Raw genomic sequence first — 20,837 nt, forward strand, 5'->3', positions numbered from 1 at the left:
CCATGACTAAGCATAAGGCATCAAGTCAATCTCTAGAAGGTGGTGCTGGCAGGAACGTGGTGAACAAGGGAGGCAAATCTGTAGCCAGAAGAATTGTCTGTACCAGTGAGATCAGACTGTCCCCTCTTCCAGGATTAAAGTCTTAATCTGTCTCCAATCACAGATTCTCCCAGTATGGTGCCATCCCAGGGCTCAGGGGTATTCACTGCCAGTGGTAGAATAGACACTTAGAATGGTAGCATCCAGTTAACTTGGTGAAGGGAAGTACATGCTTTGAATTCATCCAAACTTTCATCTTTGCCAGCCTGTCTACCTTTTCCATGAACAAGCGTTGAGGAAGAAAATGGCTGACATTCACAGGGGTAGTGTTCAGGTATAAAGGAAAAGCATGACTTTCCATTGTGGTTTCCATGACTGTTGGTTCTACTGAGCATTAACAGCCTAGCTCCGAGCTACTGGTGTAAAAGCCTGAATGAACTGGCAGTGCTTGGTTTGTTTTGGTTTGGGCCTCACTCAAGACTGCCAAATTTATTTGGTTTTCCTAGTAAATGCATCAGATCCAAAGAGCTGAGTGTTATATGTTTCCTCTGTAGTCCAAGGAGTTCCACCAAACGTGGTGCATTTTCCTTTGTGTAAGTAGAAGCAGGGTCCAGCAACTAGCCTTTCACTTTGGAGGTCATCTGCCCAAGGTTTTGGACCCTCAGAAAACTCAGTGGAATCCTCTGAATTTATGTCTCTGGTGTTTCTTACTTCTAATGCTCAATGTTTTATCAGTGACTCTCAGGGACTTGCTACTCTCTGATTGCAAACATTGATGAGCATGTGTCATCCATACAGATGGTCTGTGGTGTGATGAGATTAGCAAAATCCTTGCGTAAAATTCTGTGGCAACCGTAACGTAAAATAGTGAAACTGTCCTGTTCTCCTTACCATGTGAAAGCAAAGAGGAAATATAAGAAGCTAGTTAATTTGTACAAAGTTATTCATTCTCATTCAGAGAAGTACAAAGTAAAACACCAGTGAGTTAATCACTTATCACCTGCTCAGTCTTATTTATTTATTTATTTATTAAGATTTTATTTATTTATTTAACAGACAGATCACAAGTAGGCAGAAGGCAAGCAGGGAGGGGGGAGGCAGGCTCCCTGCTGAGCAGAGAGCCCGATATGGGGCTCTATCCCAGGACCCGAAGATCATGACCTGAGCTGAAGGCAGAGGCTTTAAACCACTGAGCCACCCAGGTGCCCCATCTGTTCAGTTTTAAAGACTGTATATGAAAATTTTATAATATCAAGTTTGGGTTAGGATTTGATGAAATGGAACTCATATACTGCTAATCAACATATAAATTAAGATTGTATATTGTAGTATTTGATAATACTACCAAAGTGTTCTATTACAATCATTTCTGATACTTTAATGATAGATTGCATACGTGTATTTACGTGAGCGTTAATGTATGTTTAAGGATGCTTATCTTTGCAAGCATGCAGGGTATCTCTAAAAAACACACATGTGATTCTAAAGTGAATATACATAAATACTGAGGCGCCAGGGTGGCTCAGTGGGTTAAGCCTCTGCCTTCAGCTCAGGTCATGATCTCGGGGTCCTGGAATAAAGTCCCTTATCAGGCTCTCTGCTCATCAGGGAGCCTGCCTCCCTCCTCCCCCACCGCCTGCCTCTCTGCCTAGTTGTGATCTGTCTGTTAAATAAATAAGTAAAAATCTTGGGGCGCCTGAGTGGCTCAGTGGGTTAAAGCCTCTGCCTTTGGCTCAGGTCATGATCCCAGGACCCTGGGATCGAGTCCCGCATTGGGCTCTCTGCTCAGCAGGGAGCCTGCTTCCTCCTCTCTCTCTGCCTGCTTCTCTGACTACTTGTGATCTCTGTCTGTCAAATAAATAAAATCTTTAAAAAAAAAAAGATACTTAAAAATAAATAAATAAATAAATAAATAAATAAATATCTTTATATATATATATATATATATACATAAATACTTTTTGACAGTTTTCAATTCTCAAAAGCACTTAACAAATATAAAAAAGAGTTGAAGTAATTAGAAAGAAGGTTTTATTCGTGAAGTTACTTCTTTGAAAAGTGGAGCTACTCTTTTTACCTCACACCTAAATAGAGGCTTTTCCTTGAGACCTCTCCATTTCCTGGGTTGGTAATCTATTTAGGTTGGGCTGACTGACTAGTTTAGAGTGGGAGTGCTAAGAGAATATCCCTATGCCCTCAGGGGCATTTGGGGTAAGTCCTAAACTCTTTGAGGAACTGTGGCAAAGGCTGCATCCTACAGCTTCCACGAAGACCATGCTGCAGAGAGGGAGAACAGCTTGGGTTCCTCTTGAATGCTGCTTATTAGTAAAGCCACCTGGAGGGGCATGGAACCCCAGCAGCAAGAATCTAGTACCTTTCCCTTTAGTCGTTCAGGATATGATAGCTTGGGACTGGGGTGCTGTTGTGAAGGACCCTGAGTTTCTCAGCAGGCTCTAAGATGGCAGCACATATAAAAGTAGTGGGCTAGCGACAGCAATTCTGCAAATTCAGCAAATTGCTTCTCAGTTTTGGGTCACAGTTACCTTACCTATAAAAATCGAAAATCAGTTGGGGATATCATCCTAGGTTTATATATATATATATAAAGCACACACACACAAATATCTATGTACACTTTTATTATGTATTATTACTACTATTATGATACCTTTATGAAACTTATGGCTAGTCTTAGCAATGCATCCTGGATTAACCTACCACCTTCAACACCCTCCTATGTTTTTGTATATTGCTTTGAGTCAGGAAATTTAAAGCCCAGTAAATTATGTTATAACTTTATTAAATCTATAAATTTATTGCATTTGATTACAAATACAGTATGCATAACAGCTTCTCTGAACAAATAATGAGATATAATGCCTAGCAAACCATTAAATCAATAATGATGGTTATTATTAATATTAATGAAATTGATCATGAATATTTATTACCCTGTAAACATTTAATGTGCAGTAATTATTTTTATAAGTAATATAATAGGCCTCCTGTCTGAGTACACAGTTATCCATTAATATTAGAATTAATATACTCTGAAGACTAGGCTTATTAATCAGTTATCATAGAATATGTAGCACAATAAAATAACATTGTAGTCAATCCTCCTTTCCCAAAATGAAAATCTATATATTTAAAAGTGCCATCTGCGTGTAGTTAATGCATTGCCTTCCTCCTCTAAAATAAAAATTGGATTCATTTCTTTTATTACACATTAAATGTTGATTTAGTTAGATCTTCCCTAATGCTTAAAATAGACTTGCAATTAAAAAAAAACCTTGCATTTTAACTGAAAAACATCTTTCCAAATTCTCATAGTTATGACAAATTCTTACAATTGAAATTGAAACATGAGATTCTTTCACTTTGGTTATTAGAGGCCAGATCAGACTTCAATTTACAACTTGAAACCTTCTATGTATTATAGCACATCAAATAGGTATTTAAACAGGGAATGTGCCTTCTCCTTTTTATTAATCTCTCTTAAGCATCCTCTTCCCTGTAACTTTAATTCAACAAAAGAGGTTTCTACCACTACAGAGAAATAACTTTGAGATTATAACATACATATATTGGAACGTGGTGGAAAAAAAAATGATGAGATAAAAATGAAGCCAATAATAGGTACTTTTCCATTAAGTTGAACAAATATTCTAGCAGGAATTCCCATATACTTATAATGACTTTTCATTTTTCCTGTTTATTGCAATTTATCTAAAGATGTTGATTTTTAAGTCCTATTTCTGAAAGCCTTGGTTTTTTTCCCTGAGCCTTTGGGAGCCTTTGGGAATGCATTATGGAATGGCAAATAGAATTATCTTCTTTTAAATGATTTAGCTTTCCCATTTCTCTCAGTGTTGAAAGAACTGAGCAAACTGTATTCTTCACCGTACAGACTGCATATTTAAAGCATTTATTAAAGAGTTTTTGAGTAGTGGGTAGGATGTTTTAAAGTACTATTTCTCAAGAACTCTTTATATCTTCCAATGTAAAACCTCTTTTCTAGATTTAGTACGTTTAAAATCCCCATTATTCCCTACACCCACTGCGTTGACGATGATTTCTTCCTGTTTGGTTATCTGCATCATGTGGTTCATGAATTGAGTATATGTCACTATTTCTTCCCCAAGCACTGAGGCAAAATAAACAAATGAATAAATAAAATAAAGCTGCATTTAAGGAATTTAAGGAAACTAAAGTTCAGTACAGCAGACTATAGACTATAGTATCACTCACCCAGAAATTAGAGGTGAACCAGACGGAAATCATCACATATCCATTTCTGTGCCAGCAGAGAGAACAGTTTTAGGATGACTTGAGGTAGCTTCCGGAGAGGGAAGTTAATACGGAAGTTAGATTCAAATACGTAACTCTATTTGCCTCGTCTTTGCCATCATCTTCATACCTCACATTTGTAGGAATTAACTATTTTCAAGTAGTTTTCATGTCCTTTATTCCGATGATTCTCACAACTGTCCTGCCAAATAGAAAAGCCAAATGCTGCTATCTCTACTTTAGAGACTTGGGGAAAATCATGGATTTGCTCAAGATCATGTTATGAAGAAGGACAAGTAGGCAGGTCTTTCCACTCTGTCCAGGCCAAATTCTCTTTTTTCCTTCATAAAAAGAGAAAAATAAAATGGCACCAGACATCTAATTGAGCAAAACTTAACATTGGCTCCAATATTTTAAAAAAAGAAGAAGAAAAGACTAAATAGGCATGTCTGGATGAACAGGGGGTGAGTGTCCAAGGGTACCTGTCACTAAAATCCCTTTAGCCTCCTTCCCTAAGGCCACACTGCCCCATCCTAATGGATGTTCACTTAGACCCTGCTTCCAGTCTCCCAGACCTCATCTCTCTCTCTCTCTTTTTTTTTTAAGATTTTATTTATTTATCTGACAGAGATTACAAGTAGGCAGAGCAGCAGGCAGAGAGAGAGGAGGAAGCAGGCTCCCCGCTGAGCAGAGAGCCCAGGACCCTGGGATCATGACCTGAGCGGAAGGCAGAGACTTAACCCCCTGAGACACCTGACCTCATCTCTTTTTAGGCAGCTCTTTGCACGCGGGGCAACAATATTTATAATCCTCCCCCTATGTGAAGTGGAATTCCTGCTGCTGAACTGAATCAGTTCACCCTCTCAATCCTGATGGTCCACTGTTCCTAGGGAGCAGCTCTGTCTCTTTGTCACAGGAATTTTTATTCACATAGGTCTCCTCAATTCTAGATGTATCAATTGTTAATTTAAGTTCATTGTTCTAAGTTTTCTGCTGTTAAATTCAGTATAATAAAAATGTCATGGGCTCGAGCAGGTCTTTGAAAGATTAAGATAGCCAAAAGAAATGAGAAAGAAACAGGAGCTGTGAAGAGTTGGGTGCATGGAATCAGCACCCCACATTTTCATATCCTTGAGAAGGTGATAGAGATGGTATGAAGAACCTTGAAAGTCTGGGGAACGGTTCCCACTGAACGACGTGAGCTCTAAGCCAGCCATTGTGAGATCTTGAACAGGTCATAAATTAGATAAATAAAAATTTGTCAGGGAAGTCATTCTGATAGGGCAGTGCAGGACAGTTAATACAGGAGTGGCAGGGGTGGGGTTGACAATGAATCAGAAGGAATGGGAAATGCAGCAAGCCAGTTTGAGGGGGAAATGTTGAATTTTCTTTGGGGGCTGTTGGATTTGAGGGAAATAGAAATGTGTCCACAGTCATTTTATTTTTTTATTTTTATTTATTTATTTATTTATTTTATTTGACAGATGGAGACCAGAAGTGGGCAGAGAGGCAGGCGGGGGCGGGGGGTGGGGCACGGGAGCAGGCTCTTGCGAGCAGAGAGCCCGATGTGGGGCTCGATCCCAGGACCCTGAGATCATGACCTGAGCTGAAGGCAGAGGCCTTAACCCACTGAGCCACTCAGGTGCCCCTCCACAGTCATTTTAGTTGGAAGTCATGCTTATGGATGTTTATCTAAAAGTGGAAGTTCAGAGAAAAGAGAAAGAGAGCAGGGAAATATTCTAGAATTGGCGATCAAAAGCAGGAGTTGGCATTCTTCTAGAATAATTGCATTGGTTTTCTTACATTTCTATGAATTATGAATTACATTTTAAGTGCTATACTAGTTTTAGTAATCACTGGGACCACGAGATTATCGAAGCAATGGAGAAATGAAGAATTGGGCGGGTTAGGTGAACGTTTATAGGATTTTTGTGACTTAGTCAACATAGAAAAATTTTCCAGGGGTGCCTGGGTGGCTCAGTTAAGCATCTGCCTTTGGCTGAGTTTATGATCCCAGGATTCTGGGATTGATTCCTGTGTCCTTGTCGGGCTCTCTGCTTAGCAGGGAGTCTGCTTCTCTCACTCCTTCTCCCTCTGCCCCTCCTCCCTGCTTGTGCATTCTCACTCATGCTCTTGACGTCTCAAAAAATTAAATAAAATCTTTTAAGAAAATATTTTTTTCAGTCATTTTCACTGCCTTTAACTTCTGCCCCTTAACTTGGATATATTTGACCTGATTTCTCTCTTCCATTTGTCATGAAAATTATGACAGTTAATATTTGAATTGGTACTTGATAATTCTTTCAAATAATTCTTATGGAATATTGTGATGTATAAGAAAAATATATACTTGTTCTTCATCTGCATTTTCTGGCTCACAGATCCCAAAACACTCGGAATTTCATAAATATTGAGAATGAGAAAGGTGCCTTTTTTTATGTTAATAAGGTGACTTTGGGAAAGCCCCTAGAGAAGAAGGCTGATTGCCATTGGAGCCAACCCTGTGATTAGAGGGTCAGAACTTTCAGTCCCACCTCCCTGCTTCCTAGGAGGGGAGGAGGCATGCCATTAGATCACTGGCTGTTGCTAATGGCCAGTGATTTAATCAGTTGTACCTATGTAATGACATCTCCACAAAAACCCTAAGGGATGGGGTTTGGAGAGCTTCCAGGCTGGCGAACATGTGGATGTGCTGGGGGAATGAGGGTGGTGGGCCTAGGAGGGACATGGAAGCTCTGTGCCCCTCTTCCATGCCTTTTCCTCTGCAGCTCTTCCATCTGGCTATTTCTGAGTTCTGTCCTTTTATAATAAACTGGTAATCTAGGAAGTAAAATGTTTCTCCCAAGTTCTGCCAAACCCAAGAGGTGGCTCTTGGGAACTTCTGGTCTACAGCTTGTTGGTCAGAAGCACAGATGACAACCGGGGCTTGGAACTGGCATGGGAAGGTGCTGGGGACATTCACGGGCCACTGAACCAGGTAGCTAATGTCGGCATGGAGCGGAATTCTCAGAAGCCTTGCTCATGTCCAGGAACGAGCGGCTCATTGGTACTCCTCGAATACCCTCAATTCCACACGTTGCAATTGGGTGCAGAACCCACAATAATACCTAAAATACCTGCCTGGTTATGTTTTCCTCCTCTTTTTGCTTAGTTTGAGTTTTAAAAAACAGAGGCAAATACTCTTTCGTGTTAAAGAACGACTTTGATGAGAAGAATTGCCAAAATCAATCCTGCCCTGTAACATCATTTTAGAAGTCTGGTAGATGGGGGTGCCTGGGTGGCTCAGTCAGTTAAGTGGCTGCCTTCAGCTCAGGTCATGATCCCAGGGTCCTGGGATCGAGCCCCACATCGGGCTCCCAGCTCAGCAGAAAGACTGTTTCTCCTTCTCCCTCTGCTTACTGCTCTGTCTACTTGTGCTCTCTCTCTATCTGTCAAATAAATAAATAATTTTTTTAAAAAAAAGAAGAAGAAGAAGAAGAAGTCTGGGCGATGGTTTTTACCGTGCCTCATCCATCTACGTAGAGTTTTCACTTGTGATGGCTTTGGGATCGTGCCATGAGGCGGCACTGTGGTTCGCCACCTGGAACAGCGCGGGTGACGAGGAAGCAGCTGCCTGGAAGCCTTCGCAGTGTGAGAGGATGGAAAATATATGTACTGGCCCTTCCAGGGAGGCCTGGTTGCTGTAGCAGTTTATCCCATTACTAAATACGTGCTGCGCCGACAGCCTCACATTCAGCTGCTGACCAGCAGCGTGGCCCTCAGCTTTAATAGGGAGCATATGATCACTCCAGCTGGCAGGTGACACCCTTTGGCAACATTCCCCAGCAGCTCAACAAAAGACTTTCAAACATCAAAGCAAGGGGAAAGATCTCTGCCTTTATAAGGAAAGTGGTTTGACTGTGCATGCATTTTTGCTTCCATGAGAATTACTGCTTCTAGCTTGCTGCATTCTTTAAAGGAGAGGGCACCCTGAGAGAATGAAATTAGCTCGGAAAATTTGCAAACTCTTCATTCAAATTGATAAATAAATGGTAAATTACGGGAAATTTAGTTTCGTGTTTAAAAAAGGAATGCAGCTTGAATATAGTTAAAGACGGGAGAAGTGTTTTTTTTTTAAAGATTCAGTCTGAAAACACAAGCCGGTAAGAATTTAGATTGGTTAAGCTATGAAAACTTAAGAGTCTTCAATTTTATTGAAGAAAGAGACCTGAGAGGTCTTTCAGGAAAATGCAATTTCACTACATGGGAAATTTGTGAAGCAGAGTAATCTCTACCTGATCAGGCAGGCAATTGAAAGGAGCAATTCAGGAATATCTTGGGTCTCTTAATTATGAGCGACAGCATCATTTTCTGTCTTGCTGCAAACTGGGGACCCAGAAAAACTGGGCATTCTTCTTGATCCATTCATTTTTTTTTTCATTGAAAAAGCAAACAATAGATAGGAAAAATAAATATATCTGCACATTCTGTTCTTATAGGCATCTATGAATATAATTTTAAGATTAAATCTGTTTGTATGTAAGCATAACGATGGCACTATAGGCATGACTGTCAGTTGGCTGATGGCTATCTTAGCACATGTGAGAAATGCCTCTACCTCAGAAAGCATGTCCTTTTATCCTCAAGTACTCAGTAGAGTTTACAGTAATACTTTGTAAGTGGTTTAAGCCCCATCAGTCTTAACATTTTTGTGGCCAGCATTGGAATAAACACTTTCCTTCTTGGGGGGAAAACAAACTAATAAAATTAAGATACCCTGGGGGTGCCTGGGTGGTTCAGTGGGTTGAACCAATGCCTTCTGCTCAGGTCATGATCTCAGGGTCCTGGGATCGAGACCCATATCAGTCTCTCTGCTCAGCGGGGAGCCTGCTCCCCCTCCCCCCCCTCTGTCTGCCTCTCCTCCTGCTTGTGATCTCTCCCTGTCAAATAAATAAATGAAATCTTAAAAAAAAAATTAAGATACTCTGTTATAGTATACAAGCCTACACATATGATTTCTTTTATACAAAGTGATACTCGAATCTACTGTGAACACCAAATTGTAATTTTTTCATATTACAAAATTTGGAGATGCTTGTTAATATTACAAGACTGTAAGGTAAAATCCTTTATATAGAAAATTCTCCTGTAATGTGAATAGTGTTATTTAATGTATTTGTATCTTTACAGAAAGAAAACATGTTCTTTAAGTGCTTAAGATTGATTCTACAAGAACTAAAAAAGATACAGTACTGTGAATCGTATTTACAGATAATATGTTCTTAAGTGCCAAAATAATTTATGTTTCTGAAAAGTCCCATGAGCTCATCACCTTGTCCAGGCCTCATGGAGAAGTAGGCATTGGGCAGGGTTCAGGGGCTGCCAGACACGGGCTGTGTCATCCGTCATCCCATCGCACTCCCCCATTTCGGTGCTTCTCCAGCTTTCTACAGCAAAGCATCAGATGTTGGTTGCTGGTTTTCATTTTTGTTTTTGCTTTATTTCTTACTGATCAAATAACACAGTTCTATTGTATATGTTTAGGATATAGATAGCTCATGCCCTGTGCTTCTCTCCGCGGAAGTCTGCATTAACAAAACTGGGCTGTATACCCTGGTCATCGAATTGCATCCAGAGATCACATGCTTAGGTCTTGCAAACTTCAAGATGTTTTAAAAATGCCTCAGTACTTGGCACTCCTGGGCTTAGCTCCTTGCATCCCCTTAACAAACAGTTGCCCTCATCTGTGGACCATGTTTTGAATAGGGCTGTTCTTACAGGATTTTCTGTGCTACAGAGGCAGAAAAGTATATTGTATTTTTTGAAGTTGCTTGGAGCCTGGTTGTGATTTAGATTCCAATAATGAATTAGAGCTGGGCTTGGAATCGGAGCTGAGATCCTTAGGAAGAGAGAGAAGTATCCTTTTCATGGGGGAGTTTGTGCCAGAAAAGTGGCTTCCTGAAGCCACAAAAGCAGCTTTCTGGATTAGAGAAATAGCCACGTGATTCTGAGGGCTAGAATTTGTCCTGAAGGCTTGGCATAGATGCCTTCTCCTCCAGCCTGTCCAATTATTTTACAAACCATCTCCTATCTGGTAATATATCTTATTGTGTGATCTACTCAGTTTCTGTTACCTAAGAAGGGCTAATACTGATAAAGTTTATTTGCCAACAATAAATATGGAGTGACTTATGTTTTTGGAGTGGTTGGGAGTTACCTTGAGACCAGTGTTCTCACATTTTATTGTGCTAATAGAACAGCAGAGAATGTTGTTAAAATATTGACTATGATTCCAGAGTGCAGCCCAGGGACCGGAGATTCCGCATATCTAATAAGCTCCCAGTTAATTATAACGGTTAGTCCACAGACCTAACATTGAGTAGCAAAACTCCAGATTACTCTAAGCCTTCAGGAACGATTTCCATCTCCTGGGCCCCAGACTGCAAATGTTAGGCTGAAACATGATGATGAGAAGCCTTTCTGACCACTTTATTACTTTCCCTGGATTAAGAAACAAAGTGCCATGGTGACATCCAACTATAACTTTTTCTTTTTTTCTCTGTCCTTGTGTTTTTTCCCTTATTAGGAGCAGAAGGAGAAGAAGGTTGTTTTTTATTTGTTTGTTTTTATCTATCAGGAGAGAAGGAGAGAGTGGGGTGCCTGGGTGGCTTAGTGGTTAAGCGTCTGCCTTCAGCTCAGGTCATGATCCCAGGGTCCCAGGATCAAGCCCTGCATCAGGCTCCCTGCTCAGTGGAGAGTCTGCTGCTCCATTCCCCCTCTCCCCCACCTTTCCCCCCATTCATGCTCTCTCTCTCAAATAAATGAATAAAATCTTTAAAAAGAGTGGGAGAAAGCAAGAGAGTAGAAGATTAAAAGAGGATTTAAACAAAGAGGCTTCAGAGGGGGTTATAAGGTGCCATCTTTTTGCCTCATCTATGTATTGAGCCTACCTATTTATAAGGGACATTCTTACTAAGAGCTTATGATGCCATGCTTTCAGTCTCAAATTTTATCTGTTTCCCATGAAAAGGAACTATTTTCCCAATGTGCTGTTCAGGGTGGGGGGCGCTTCAGACCCTATTTGGAGACTTCCTGAGCGTGAGGGACGTGCTATAAAGATTTGGAGAGAGTTTGCTTCAGAGAAGCAAAGAAAATGGGAGATGGGATTCCAAATAGCAAATCGTATAGACAAAAGTGAGTAGAAGAACTGAGCCACTAGAAGGGTGGCAGTGAGGTTTCAGTGAGGAGAGCAGCCAGAGCTGCCAGCTACTGGGGAGCAGGACCGAAAGTTAATTCTGGCTAAGTGACAAGCTGAGAGAGGGCAATGGAAAAAGTGACAGCTTATGGAGAGCTTTCATTACCAGAAAGGAAAGTTGGGACTAGCTCCCAAGAAAATGAGGGTGTTTAGAAGTTTCTATTTAAGAAGCTAAAGAATGATAATGGTATTTTAGGAGATGAATGAGACTACCTTTAGAAAGAAAGTATTTTTTCACAGATGTGATGATCATTAAATGGACTACAGAAATAATTCTAGGAAGAAAGAGATTTGAACTCAGTTGCATTCTTTCTGTGTGTGTGTATCTTGAATAACTCAAATTATAGAAAATGAAAATTATAATTTATCAGTTTTAATCTTGACCTGAAATTAAAAATGTTAAAGATGTGGATAATCAGAGCTTAAAAGTAACTGTCAAAAGTATCTGTGCTCTGCTGTATCTTAGTGAAGTCTCTTTAAAGACAGGTATTGAACTCTGCTCTCCACTTTTTCTTTTTCTTTTTCTTTTCTTTTCAATATATATCTAATTACTTTCTGATATAAGGTGTACTATGTAACATCTGCTTCATTCTCAAAGCCAAGCTGTTTTTCCATTAAAGTCCTGGGAATCTGGGCTATTCTGAATATGCCATGTAAAGGAAAAGGAAACTGTCACAGTGACCATCTCATCTTCTGCCAGGCCACCCTTGCAACGGCATCGCCCATGCTTTGGACTTTCTGACAGGGGCATGTTCTCCAGAAAACCATAATGAACCAGAATGTGTAGTTCCCCTAAGCTCTTAGAGTCAACTTTCTGCATGGCCCGAATAAAGGAGAGACTGGTACAGGGGCAGCTGAATAATTTAGTAACCTTGGGTCATTTGGTGACCCTATTTAGTCTCACTAACAATCACAAAATTGGCTTACCAAGGCCTAAAATGTACCCCAGTGTGTGAGCCTTTAGACACTCCTTTTGCCTTGGTTTTCAACTCTGATGTGCTCATGATTATTGAAAGTATACAAGCCATCCAGAGCTTTCAACTAAAGTTTGACTTTTAATTCTGGACCTCCCCACTGAACGTTAGCCTGTTGGATATGTCATGGATATGTCCACATCAAATCAAGACATTAATGTTAGACTCATTTATCAACTGCCAGAAACTTGTTTCTCATTCCATGCTCTCCATTTCAAAGAAATGCAGTGTTGCTCACGAGATTGCCAAAGTTAAAAAAGTCCAAGTTATTTAATGACTCCTTCTCTTTTAACCCTTCCAACTATCCATCAGGTTGCATGGTTTCTAACTCCTCTTTTCTTACAGTTGGTAACTCCTTTTAATTCCAATTGCAATCATCTTGGCACCTTCACAAACCTCATAAACGGAAAGATTTAGTTGGAATCCCAGTTCTGTTATTTGCTAGACTTAGAGTAGATATTTAGGTTGCATTTCCTTATCTTAAACAAACAAACAAACAAATGACCTTCCACCTTACAGAGTAGTTATAAGGATTACAATGAGATATTCTAGGTAAAACTCAACACAGTACATGGCTCACAGTAGACATTCATTGAAAGTTAATTTCATGTTCATGCCTTTTGTCTTGAGCATTGCCTGGCACATAGTAAGCATTCAAATATGTTTCTATTCGTATGTGCATCATATTATGTCAGTGACATCATAATAACCATCGTCAAAGTCTCCCGGCCTCCAATCTTGTGTCCTAATATTCCACCCTCTACCTCACCATCACATCTCATCTAATTCTTGTAGGATCTCAGTACAAATCTTGGGAGATCTCACGTACATCTCATGAGATCTCATCTAAATCTTGCCAAATCTCTGTCCATATCTTGTGAGATGTCCTCTGAATCTTCGAGATCTCCATCCCAATCTTGAGAGAAACAAATATCGTTGTGCCCTTTTTGCTGCACAGAAGGTGCTTTTCTGGATTGACATAATTGCCCTTGATCTGACCTATGCTTCAGTTCCACTCCTATTTCTACTGTACAACACAAACTCCTTACATTGAGGTCAAGGAAAAATCTGTGTTTTCCCCAACCTGTATTTATCTTAATCTGACAAATTCTAGTACATTGTTTAACATTCACCACAGTGACCTCCTACTTCATATAATCTTTTGTGCCTCCCCCTAGTTTAAATATGCTTGCCACCTAATTACTCTACTCTTGACTTTGTGTACCCAAAGCCCGATATTAAGTAGAGGTAACACATTTGTTGAAATAATTGTTGGGGTATTGGAAAATCATAAGAAAGAAAATAGATTGATGGATAAATAATACATATGTCACATATTAATATAACAATACTGTTTTTGTGTCTGTGCCACTAATTCTCATATGTAGGACCTGCTCTGAAAATTAACATTTATCAAGGAAATATATTTTTTTTGGCTTTTCCATAATCACCAATTCTTCCTTAGGACAAGCAGCCCATTTAAAAGTGCACGGATGGTACAAATCCTGGGGCAGTGAAATAACAATACTAGTAGATTGACAATTAGCCAGTAACTTTGGCTTTGGCCTCAGCTAAAGCATTTGTCCTAATATACCAAGATTTACAGTTTAAATTCTGACAAGTAGGGAAGACTGGTTGAGAAAATGGGCTCTGATTTTTAAAAATCCTAATTCAAATTCCAATCTAGTACTAACTAGCTATATGATCTTGAACATGTTTCCTAACCTTTTGGAGACTCCTTCCCCATAAAATGGAAATAATAATGGTACATATTTAAAGGATTGTTGGGGGTCTCAAATGAGGTTTTAAACCTAGTTGCATATACACAAGACACATGACTAGCCTAGGCTGCATTTGGCATCAGGTCTGCCTAGAAGTATATAGAATAGGAACTTGGCATGATAGTAGTTTCAGATGTTCATCATCTGGTAGGAACACTCATAGAAATCCATGCAGCATAGTTCAACTGGAAGAAGAGTTCTACATCAGACAGATCTAAAAGCTACCCTGACTTAAAAATCTCATGATCCACAGAAACTGGTATCTCTTGAAGCCACCTATGGTCACAGCCTACAAGGTCCCTATAAAAACAAGCCCCATTCTTAGAGTTGCCACATTCAGGGAAGCCCAAAGATGTGGCTATTTACCATGTATTTGTAGCTTCCCCAGTACAGGCGGTATATCCAAAGGGGCCATTTTATCACAGTACGATGTAGTAACAGAGTTGACTTTCTGACTTTTATCAGATATCCAGGGTAACTAACTAGAGGTAATTAACTAGAGGAAACGTGATGGTCACATTCTCTACAAAAGATTAAAAGGAATTGCCAATCCCTCTGCCTGTACTTGGAACATGAACTGAATAAGTATTACACAGAGGATAATATATGCATTTTTATATGAAGACAGTCTCATGAAAGATAAGAAATGTATCTAAGAAGAAATTAAATATGGAAAAATTTTTAAAGAGAGGCACTGTGGAGTTAATGATTTGGTCATTATTTTTCCTGATTTTTGTGAATGAACTCATAAGTGTTAGAATGAAAACTTACTCATTACAGAGGAAGTTTTGCTCTGTAGTTAGTGTTGTACCTAATATATTATTAATGCTCAATATATGCCATTTGAGTAAAAATTGGGTTTTGATCCTTTCTTTCGTTCTAAGAAGAACAGGGCTGACTCACAGGGCCCTTTTACCACAATTCTTGGATGATTCTTCTTCCCAGACCTCTCAATTCAGACAAACTGACTTTGATGCTTTTGAGCTCTAATTGTCTCCTAGAAATGCAATTTTCCTACACATGCCAGTAGAATTAAGAAGATTGAATGTGAGTTGTTGCATTAGAATGGACCTGCCTCTCCTATGGTTAATTACCATAGTTAAATATAGCACCTGAATGACAAGACAGAATTATCAGTGCCTTCTCCCACTGGAACAGATGGCTCTGTCATGGCGACAGGCTGACTGTGTCTTGTAAACATGCACTATTGGTTATTCAGAATGGGCAGGAGTTCAACTGAGTATCAACACAAGGCCATCCAATTCCAGGAAAACCACTCAAAGTGCATATGCCCGTAGTCATTTACATTCATAACATCATCTTCGTATATATATGTTTCAGTTTAGAATCCAACATCCCTCTAATTCAAGTAGGAGTAGAGAGAGAAAAGTTTGAACATAAATACTTTACTGATAAGCAAATGTGGGAGATTTATTATTGAGAGGGTATTCTTTAAATCATGAATAGACATATTTCTAATGACTCTGATGTATTTGAGTTACCTATATGTATATTGTATATTAAAGTGTGAACTAGAAAATTTGATCTATTTGAATAAGCATACATTATCATAGTAAGCGGCAGCTGAAGTTTCAAATGGTATTAAAAATAATATTAAACTTATATTTTCTATTTAAAACACTATTGTATTAAGTAAGCCAGGCATGTTTATTTAAATCACTCAACAATGAAAAGTACATGTTAACGGCTCTTGGTTTCACTTTTTCTAAATTAAAACAAATCTGGAATGAGTGAAATGAACAATATGGTGAACTTAGTTTCAGTTAATTTTGCTTCGTCCCTTTATTTTCTATTTCCTATGAATAGTTTAACAACTCTTGCAAAATAGGAGGAAATGCAAATGTTAGCTTTGAGTCTAACTGCTTTTACACATCATAAATGTTGATATATTTTCAATGAAATTGGAATTGTATCTCCAAGTAGAAATAAAAATGCCCAAGCTTATTTTACTCTAGAGCATAGAAGACAAAGTTCATAACTGCTTATTAGTCTGTGATGAGAATACCAATGTTCTTTTGCAGCTTCTGCCGGCAAGAGAAGCTGCCAATGACCTTCCAGTCCTGTGTGATCACCAAAGAGTGCCAGGTGTCAGAGTGGTCAGAATGGAGTCCCTGCTCAAAAACGTGCTATGACATGGCATCCCCTAAAGGCACTCGTGTCAGGACGCGGATCATTAGGCAGTTTCCTGTTGGCAGCGAGAAAGAGTGTCCAGAACTAGAAGAAAAAGAACCCTGTGCATCTCAAGGAGATGCAGTCGTCCCGTGTCCCACGTGAGTACATAAGGACTGTGGCTTCCTCTGCCGTGACGTCTCCCCAAACTGCGTGTCTCCCCACATTCCGCTTACCCAGCTGACGCTAAATGAATAGTATGTTGAGAAGTAGGGATTTTTATTTTTATTTTCTCCCACTTAGAATCTGTGGGAGAAAATAAAATACTGTTTTTACAAGCACTGTCCTTATAGAATTCTGGTTTTACAGAGTAAATGTGTCTTTAGCGACTTATATTTCCAAATCTCTCTGAAGTCTAGATTTTTAGCAGCAATTCTCTGTTGACATATTTCTGTAATAGGGATTGATAACTTTCTTCCGTAAAGGGGAAGATAAGATGTTAGACTTTGGGCAAAACAGGTGTCTCAGTGGCAGTGACTCAACAGTACTATTGGAGCCGGAGATCATATATAAACGAATGAGTGGATCTGTTCCAATGAGCCATTATTCATAAAAACAGTGGACAGGTTGGATTTGGTTGTTGGGTCATAGTTTGTCAACCCCCATTCTATAACATAAAATAAACTTTAAAACTATAGGTTCCTGTTGCTTATTAAGCAAGGCCTATTAAAATTCAGGACTACAGATAACAATCCTATCCAATAGGATAAAATACTACACCACAGTAATGAGCCTTTAAGCTACTGGAGGACAGGATTGTGCTTATTAACTCCCTTTTTTTGTTTGTTTTGTTTTGTTTTGTTTGTTTGTTTGTTTTTTATCACCAGCATATATCACAGGGCCTGGCACACAGCAAGTGCCCAATAAATGTTTATTGAATTCCGATGAAATAAGGCCAATTCTGAAATATTTAGCGGTGTATCCTAATTCTTCTTATCCTTAAAAAAATATTTCCAAGACGTTACTGTGAATTATCTTAGCAATAAATACATTTGAGCCTAGTCATATTTATAAGACAACTTAAAGAACCTTAGTTTCTCAGAGATATGCACAAGCTTCATTGAGAGCTTTTCTGGAATATTCCAAACATTTAAAGAACCTGCATACAACGCAAACTTCACGAGCCAGTGAGGAGGAAAATTAATCCTACCACTACCACTTCAAACAATAATAACAAGTAATAGCAAAGATGGTGATGATTTACATGAGACCTTCAGTTACACAGCACTTTCTAATCGTCTGTTCTCTCCTGATATAACAAGGGGCTGAAAACTGCAGGGAGTTCCCTTCCAAACTTCTCTGCTTATCCCACTGACCCTGTGTTCCTCTCTATGTAACAGGCTGTCAAGATCTCCTGTGTTTTATCTCCTATGAGTTTCTTCCTTTTTTGATTCAAGCTAGGTGTTTTATTCTTTATCCTCTCAGATACTTGAAGACCACTGACAAAATAAATAGATGTTCTGAATCTCTTTGTCCTCTCTCTTTTTGGAGGGTAGCATTTTTTTAGCATGTGTGACCAATTTACATCAGGAGAAGTGTAGTCCTAGGATGGCCTACATTCAGACTCCATTCTATAAAAAGTGAAATTTTTATTTTAACTCAATTTATGAATAATTTATTTGGTTTGACATTCCTTGTAACCCCCCCACCCTGCTGTCTTACTCAAGACATTAATTATGCATGTTTTCTTTTCTTTTCTTTCTTTCTTTCTTCTTTTTTTTTTTTTAATTTACCTGAATGCTCTACTTCCTTTATAAACATAATGTTGGGAATGTTGTTCCTTGATGGCCCAGTCCTGCACCTGTGTTGAGCCATTTATAAAAATGATAGAATGGATGTGAAGGTCAGGTTGACTGTCAGGAAACTTCACCATAGACAAAGCAAAGCACCTAGATTGGACATCTGAAGGCCCATTTAACTCTTTTGTCTAATTGAGATGAACATTAGCACCTCCATTTGTACCTGTGTTGGCTGTTAATCTGATTACTGAAGAAGCTTCTTGGGTAGAGTGACACAAAGTGCTACATGAGCCATTTTCATTGTGCTTTTAGAATATCCATTTTCCTCGAAGTAGAGAAATGCCATCACTCTCTATCTTTAGTGGCATCAGGAAATAGTTCCCTGGCCATCTCCTTAAAGCACGTGTTGGGCTGACAAACCCCAACATTTCTTTCACATCATAATGTTGATTGGAGCTTTAATTTAGAACCACAGATCGTCTTTCCTGTGTTCCGCTGATTAGAAACGTCAGCTCTTTTCAACATTCATCAGGCACTCATCAGGGATTCTCAGTGCTACAGAAAAACATTCATTCTTGACAATAAGGAGAAAACTCGGAATTGTTATATTTTTTAATCCTAACACACAATTATAATTTTGATCCAGTACGAAGTAGCAATTTTCATGGGTTTTATTAAAGGCAAAACAAATGTTTGGGTTGGTCGTCATTTAGAATGTTTTCCATTCCCAGAGTCACTCCTCCTTTGTTTATAAGCATCCAGAAAGGGCAAGCCCGAGTTCAGCTTAATTGAACATAAAATTTTATGTTTTCAGCATGATGCTCTCTTTTCATAAAATATTTATAAGTAACTTCCAGTAATTGCAATTAAAACAGGATCATCCTAAATTTAACCCCTCTTTAAGTGGAGCACTGCTAAGGATGAAAGAGAGGAAATTGAAACTGAGTCCGCACCACAGATGTAGTAGCCTGTGGTTGATTCGAGAGGAAAGTGTTTTTTAGATTAATCTTCTTAAGAAAAAAAAATTGGAAGAGCAGAGCAAAGTTTTACTCAATAAACATGGTTGTCATTGCCAGCTTTTACTTTTTTTAGGTACGGCTGGAGAACTACAGAGTGGACCGAGTGCCGTGTGGACCCTTTGCTCAGTCAGCAGGACAAGAGGCGGGGCAACCAGACAGCCCTCTGTGGGGGAGGGGTCCAGACACGAGAGGTATACTGCGTGCAAGCCAATGAAGACCTCCTCTCACACTTAAACACCCACAAGGACAAAGAAGGTAAACTGTCTTCTTCTTCTTAAGGACTTAAGCATGGAGATTGAGCATGGAATCACCTTGCAGGAAGATAGACATATATATAGTTATAGATATAGATATAAATACAGATATACTTATAGATATTTATATAGATATAAATACAGATATACTTATAGATATTTGGAACATGAATAGTCATGATTCTATTTACTATGGTGAACACTAATTTAAATTTTTATTAAAAAAAAAAACAATTCAATTCTGTCTCTGGTCAATTCTAATTTACTGACAAGTCTCTAAATTTTCTTAATGCAAACTCTAAGTCAAAATTTAGCAGGCATAATTAATTATAAAAATAGAACAAAATGTAAATATACACATAGAATGCTCATACATATTCTAAATTCGGGAATTTCCTTGAATGTGATGTAAAACCTGCTTGTGAAAGAACAGCCCCTTTTGCTGTTTGTAATATGGTTGAAAGATAAATATATTGAAGAAATAATGATGTATTTATTGAGTGAAATTTTCAATGTGAATTTAAATGAGATAAATATGGGAAAAGTGCAGAATACAACTACAGTAAAAAAAAAAAAACAACTGAAAGGCATGACATTTTTTTTAAAACCGTCTGTTTAAACCCTCGACCTGGCAGACATATTTTAGACATTTTTTTGGTCTGAATCTCAATGTGAGGACCAGACTCGGTAAGTGTGCCAAGGATAAGCGAGTGCAACATGGCCCATGCTTAAAGTATATATTAGTATTTATTAATATTACTCTAAAATTCTAATCATTATTGGATCAAGTTTGTATTCAGTTAGTTACTCTTAAGTGCCCACAAATAGGAATATTTTTAAACAATGTTAGAAGCATACCTTCTTACCTTCCCTTGATTTGAAGGATAGCAGGGTTTTTATCATTAGACAGTTTAATAGATATCTGTTAGTTGCCAGCAGAGTTCCAAAAATTGTGTAAGGTAGTGAGGATGGAAATATCAGTACAAATTCCGTGACAAGAAAGTGCTCCTGGTTATCATGAGGGCACACAAACAAATATAATACAATATGAACTACAATATGAATATAACTTGAGTTTTAGAATAGCGGTAGGAGTATCATAGAAACAGAAACAGAAAGGAAGTGGCTTACAGCTGAGTGATAACACACACATTCCATACAGTAAGTGGGTCAGGAATGCAAGAGGAAGTTTATTACAGGCAGGGGGGACAGCATCTATTAAAGCACACCATTAGGGGCTCCTGAGTGGCACATTCGTTAAGTGTCTGCCTTCAGCTCAAGTCATGATCCAAGGTCCTGGGATCGAGCCCCACATCA

At 38.8% G+C, this 20,837-nt stretch overlaps 1 protein-coding gene across 1 annotated transcript in view; it reads left to right on the forward strand.

The window, feature by feature from the left end:
- THSD7A (thrombospondin type 1 domain containing 7A) overlaps positions 1-20,837 on the forward strand; it is a 453,551-nt gene that overhangs the window by 229,654 nt on the left and 203,060 nt on the right. The window contains exons 3-4 of the mRNA XM_082693331.1: positions 16,361-16,609; positions 19,340-19,521. Of these exons, the coding sequence (XP_082549457.1) occupies positions 16,361-16,609; positions 19,340-19,521 (431 nt within the window). The remainder of the gene's footprint in view (positions 1-16,360; positions 16,610-19,339; positions 19,522-20,837) is intronic.

The sequence above is a fragment of the Mustela nivalis genome, assembly GCF_964662115.1.
Source record: "Mustela nivalis genome assembly, chromosome: 12".
NCBI lineage: Eukaryota > Metazoa > Chordata > Mammalia > Carnivora > Mustelidae > Mustela > Mustela nivalis.